The 6,159-nt window shown below is 45.0% G+C and overlaps 1 protein-coding gene across 1 annotated transcript; it reads right to left on the reverse strand.

The window, feature by feature from the left end:
* Nucleotides 1-254: 254 nt before the first annotated feature.
* On the reverse strand, nucleotides 255-1,817 carry LOC108801620 (E3 ubiquitin-protein ligase TRIM39-like). The gene has a single exon (XM_018573511.1). It carries the CDS (start codon nucleotides 1,815-1,817, stop codon nucleotides 255-257), a length of 1,563 nt encoding a protein of 520 aa, XP_018429013.1.
* Between the last annotated feature and the right edge of the window lie 4,342 nt (nucleotides 1,818-6,159).

Consider the following 6,159-nt stretch of genomic DNA (forward strand, 5'->3'; position numbering starts at 1 on the left):
GTGCCGCACCCCCCGCACCCACCTTGTGACGCCACTGAGATGCAGTACATGGTAACATGGAGGAACAACACTCCAACTATTACATCTTCATTGTTATACTATGGTGATATCATGTTATGGAGAACGGTCAGAGTTTACAGCGTGTGGACTATCCCAACCGGTGACTTTCCCTCATGAATACTTACTAAATATTTACAGATAGATCGGTTTCCTGATTCTGAGCTTCTAGATGAATCTCAGCACCGAGGTGAGCATTATATGATTCTTATGGTGGTATCATTAAACACATAGAAGGCAGCATGGAGGGGCTCGGTGAAGGTGGCGGTGAAGGTGTGGAGGTGTCTGATGGGGTCACACAGCTGGTAGAAGGACAGACGCCCTGCGTCATAATCCAGATAGATGCCAAGGGTCTTTAGAGAAGAGATTGAGTGTAAATCTATAGAAGAGTTCCCGTGCTGGGCAGAAAGTGTTTCTCTTTGATCCAGACTCCATGATTTGTCATTATAACCTATGTAAGATTCATCTCCCTCTATCTTCCTCTCTATGCTTTGACTGGCCACCCCTATCAGCCATTCCTTCGCTCCACTCACATCCACCTCCCAATAATGTCTCCCCGATGAGAAGCTGCGTGTATTTAATACCTGATTGGATTTAAATCTCTCGGGAACATTTGGTCTCCTCCCTGGATTATCAGTGTAAGTCGCTGATTTGAGATCCTGTGAAATAATAATGTATTCATGGGCTGTTTTTATATCCAGTGAGATGTCTGATTTCTCCATCACTGAGAACTGTCTCTTGTTCTTCAGATCTATCAGACTGTCAGTAAAGTGGAGAAGACCTCTGTGGAGCATGTGTGAGATCATTCCTTCATCCAGACGTCCTGCATCTCTTACATCGCTGTTGATGTCACCGCTCCCGGGAATGATGTCATCACTGATCATTTCTTTCTTTAGCACAGTCAATGGATCTGTGATCTTATGTAAGTCCTCAACTTCAGTCACCCTCCTGGACAGTTCGTCCTTGTGCGTTTCCAGCTGTTGGATGAGATCATAGACTTTCAGTAGGATCTGCTCCTCCTGTCTGGAGGTCCCGGTCAGGACTTTCTTCTCTACATCATCCAGCTGTTTCCTGATGTCACTAAACAGCTGTGTGACTCTCCCGATGACATCGGCTGCTTTTCCCTTCTCTCGTGTCCAGTGATTTTCCAGATTTTCGATTCTCTTCTCGGTCTTCACTCTCTCGGAGTTCAGTTTCTCAGTGACATCTTTCAGCTTCTCTTTCTTCTTCTCGGAGGCCTGGTTCAGAAGCTCCACCTGGTGTCCTTTGTGGTCTCCAGCCACCCAGCAGGACATACAGATACAGGCTCCATCCTCTGTGCAGTAATATTTCAGGATCTCTTTGTGCGTGGAGCATTTTCTGTCTTCAAACGATGTGGTGGGTTCAGTTAAAATGTGATCCGCTGACTTGCTGTGGTTGCTTAAGTGTTTATTGCAATATGAGGCCTCGCAGTGCAGACACGATTTAGTCGCTGGTACAGGAGGGTCACAGTACATACACAACACCTCTGTCTCTTCCCGGTGAGCAGCTCTGAAATGCTCCACGATGCTACACAACTTCCTGTTCTTCTCCAGCGGAGGGCGCTCCGTATACTTCTCTCTGCACTCCGGGCAGGAGTAATGGGCTGACTTCTGTGTATCCAGCACAGTCACAATGCAGGCCCGGCAGAAGTTATGCCCACATTTCAGCGATATGGGGTCCTTATAAAGGTCCAGGCAGATGGAACAGTCCAGCTCTTCTCTCAGGTCAGACGTCGCCATTCTGGGGCAAAGAAATAAAGTTCTGATACAACTCGGAAGAAGGAGAAGCTGGGAGCGGCCGATCCGTCCGGTAGACAGAAGTAAATGTGAAAGTATTTCAGCAAATTATCATTTACAATCAGAGCCGTGTCATGTATAATGAGATCCTCCCTGTTCACTTAACTCTTTGTTTGCTCTGGTTTAAAAAAAATGACTCTGTTAGTTGAGAAGGTTCACAATATTAAAATATATCTAAAACCATCCAGCAAAAAAATACATACATATATATGTTACAGAGTGCCAAGGTATACAGGTGAAACTCGAATAATTAGAATATCGTGCAAAGTTCATTTATTTCACTAATGCAGGTGACAACGCTGCATTTCTATGGTCTACATGCAGTGGCAGCATTGTCACCCAATGTGGACCATACCATGAAATGCTGTCACATCTATTGAATGAAAATATGATAGAATGCATAGTCTTGGTTAATATTCATTTCAATGTGAATTAAGAATTTATATAGATAATTCCCTAAAGCATTACTAGTATGTTATCAGTATAGTTGGTTTATATACTGCCATCGAATGGGCATTTGGGTTATTGCACCTTTTTCTTCATCTTTTTCTGTGTTCCCTCCCATTTTATGGTGTATTTCCCCTGTCTTCTCACATTGCCTTATGGCATAAATAACGGCTGCTTGTCTCATGGCCACATGTTAATATGCTCGCATGAGGGGAAACAGTACCATGTATTGACCTGCAGATACCGTCATTTCTATCATCTGATGCATCCCGTTGTCTGCTGTACTCAATAAAGAGCTTTGAAGGTTAGTGTTAGGTTAAGGGGACAGGTTGAAGGTCAATTTAGGGTTTGGTTGAAGGCTAGTGTTAGGTATAAAGTTTAGGGGACAGGATGAAGGTCAGTCTAGGGTTTGGTTGTAGGTTAGTGTTAGGTATAAGGCTTAGGGGACAGGTTGAAGGTCAGTCTAGTATTTGGTTGGAGGTTAGTGTTAGGTATAAGGCTTAGGAGATAGGATGAAGGTCAGTCTAGGGTTTGGTTGAAGGTTAGTGTTAGGTATAAGGCTTAGGAGACAGGATGAAGGTCAGTCTAGGTTTTGGTTGAAGCTTAGTGAAGCTTATCATAAGATAAGAATTATCATAAGATTATTTAAGAGGGTGTGTTTAGGGGTGGAGTTAAGGCCGGGGCAGGGTAAGGGTTTGGTGGGGCAACTGGTGGCTAGTAACTCTTAAGGCCTGGCTAGTAGCTCAGGACTTGAAATTTTGAACCCTGGTAATACTATTAAGCCCGGTGTTGTGGGTGAAAGACATCAGAGGAGGAGGTGGTCTTAGGTGGAGACTCTCTGTTCATGTTGCCCAGATGGAGGATGGATTTTTCTCAGCCTGCATCTGGTCTTCTCCTTTGGATTTGTGCCCTCTCTGGGGCATAGGATGAGCCCCTGATGGCAGTCTTCTAGGAGAGTGACTCCATTCAGGGCTTGGGAGCAGCACATTCTATGCGTTTGCCCCTGAGCACAAAGCCAGCTCCATAAAGACATTATCTGATGAGTTTGGGGTGGAGGAACTCGAGTGTCCTGACCTCATCCCTACTGAACACCTCTGGGATGAACTGAAACACGGATTGTGAGCCAGAACATCTCATCCAACATCAGTACCCGACCTCACAAATGGGCACAAATTTCCACAGACACCCTCCACAATCTTGTGTTAAGCCTTCTCAGAAGAGTGGAGGATGCTCTATGGCCATGGTTTATGATGATCAGTGCGGATTATGGTGATCAGTACATCATCTATAGGAATCAGGACCTCCTTCCCCCTGCTGGGGATCCCTCTAGTGATAATAAAGATCTATATGGAGGGATCAGGACCTCCTTCCTCCTGCTGGGGACCCCTCTAGTGATAAGATCTATATAGAGGGATCAGGACCTCCTTCCTCCTGCTGGGGACCCCTCTAGTGATGTTCCCCACATTTCTATTTTCTTTCCTCACTACCAGACCACACAGTTTGCTCATTTACAAACATCTGATATTAGCGCCCCCAAATCTTTGTCTTCTATAGTCCTGAACATATCGTACCCACAATAGGTTAGTACATTAAATTTTCTTTATTGAATGAACACAATGTGACATCGGTCAGGTTCTTCCACCTTGGAGGCTGTTGATGGTGATACACACAGAGCTCCTATTCATAGTAGAGTCATCACATTGGGTCTGGCAAATTATTCCTTTACTCAGCAACATCAGGAATATCATCAATACAAGGAACAGTGAGACTCCGGCTACAAGACACGATGATGATGGACTGGGAATTATTGGTGCAAATTACAATGGCGTCACTGGGGTTGCTCGTGTCCTCAAAGCATTTGCTCCATTGCTTGAGCAACGTTTGGATTTACACAATAAGCACTCTATGGGTTTCATGGCAAAGTGGTGAGACGTCGGGTTCATTTCTGGATCTTCAATATCCGCTCCGTGTGCCTGGGTGAGGAAAGAATGCACGGAATAATGTTATAGTTTGGAATGAATGTTGAAAAGATTTAATAGTTAAAGTGGATTAACACCATTGTTTTATCTCAGGATTGAGTTGGAAAGGTTTAGACCTCTGTTGCCATTGGGTGTTATTTCATCAATCAATCGCAGAACTTTAAAAGTAAATGTGAAGCCAAAACTTTCTAATTTATGGTTGAAGGATTAGAACCCAACTTCAGGTTTTTACCAATATCCGTAGGGTTCTGTTGGAGAGATTTCCCCTCATTTCCTGTTCTGCTGACAATGGGTTTATCAGACAGGAAGTGAAGGAAAGTCTGCAAAAGGGGCACAGACAGAAATAGACACAGACAGAAATAATTAGGGATGCACCGATACACAGCAAGCGTACTTACTCCATGCAGATAGTGTTCTGTTCAGTGAGCTGGTTTCCAAATGTACCTTTTTAACAGAACGTCCATTAAAAATCCAGATCCTCCCTGCCAACTGTCCTCTCCATTGGCAAGAACACGGAGTCCATGATAAACCCTTTCTTAAGCTTTTATATACATTGCATGTGCTCAAAGCTCACAGTAAGGGCTTGTTCACACCACATCCGGTCCAGATCTGGATACGTTTCTGCATATGCAGTGCGTTTTGCCGTGTTTTTTGCCGGTCCTTTTTTTAGCCTAAAATGGGCTTTCAGGTGTAGTCCTGTGCGTTCCAGAGCATTTGCATGCGTTTTTGATGAGTTTTTCCACATGCACTGGAACTAAACGTTGTGGGGTGAATACGCCCCTTCCTCACCATGGAAACCGCAAAACTACTCATCCACTCCCTTGTACACACTGACTCCCTTTAGTCGATCCCTTAAGACTCATCTCTTCAGGGAAGCCGATCCCACCTCAACCTAACCACTCAACCATTCATCCCCACACAGCTCCCTCCTCATGTATCACTGGCCCCTCCCCTTTTAGATTGTAAGCCCTCAGGGGCAGGGCCCTTCTTACCATCTTGTCTTGAATTGTATTGTGATTGTAATGTCTTCCTTATAATGTAAAGCGCTGTGCAGACTGTTGGCGCTCTATGCATCCTGTATAATAATAATAGAGCCCAAAATACCTTTTGAATACATTGGATGGGTTTTTGATGCGTTCTTAAACTGCTCTGCTCCGCACTTGGTGTGAACAAGTCCTAAATCTCTCCGCTCACAGCTCATTAACTTTCATGTGGGAGACGAGTACTGCATGGAGTCGGACCCGTTATCTAAGATCAGCAGCGCTGAGACGGACTGGTGGTTAAGGGAAGACGGTGCCACGGAATTACTTGGGCCCCCCAGAGCGGCACCACCCCCTGACAAGCAGCTCGTCTCTGACTTTGCACAACCTCTTGGACCTCCCCGTGGAAGTTAACGAGCTGTGAGACATAAATCACTGAACAGCTTCCCTCCATAACATGAAATCATTTCTAAAAAAGATCCTCAACACAAATCCACACGACTTTCAGCTTCTTACCCTGATGGGTCCGGGGCAACATTTGCAGCCTGCACAGCATTCAACATTACAGCATCTTCTTTGCCCGCTGTCGGCCGTAGGCGGCAGGACCAGCGCAGAGATGGACGCCGCGGCTAACCCAACAAGCAGGAGAGTCCACAGCCGACTCATCGTCAGTTCAGATGGATGGAAAGATGATCAAACCACCAACTTTATATTCCTCAGTCACAACAAAGACTTCCTGGAGGTTTCATTCAGCCCCTGTCATTATGTAAATATGTTCCTGGATTTTGTGAGGCGTAAAGTTCTGTGAAAGCTAATAATAATCTTTGGAACTCCTCAGTAATCATTTCCGAGAACTGACCGAGAATATTTATCCCAATG

This window comes from Nanorana parkeri, unplaced genomic scaffold (genome assembly GCF_000935625.1).
Source record: "Nanorana parkeri isolate BGI_ZX_2015 unplaced genomic scaffold, ASM93562v1 scaffold2409, whole genome shotgun sequence".
NCBI classification, from domain to species: Eukaryota; Metazoa; Chordata; class Amphibia; order Anura; family Dicroglossidae; genus Nanorana; species Nanorana parkeri.

Coding starts and splice junctions, on each gene's coding strand:
- LOC108801620 (XM_018573511.1), bottom strand. CDS start 1,817: ATGGCGACGTCTGACCTGAGAGAAGAGCTGGACTGTTCCATCTGCCTG.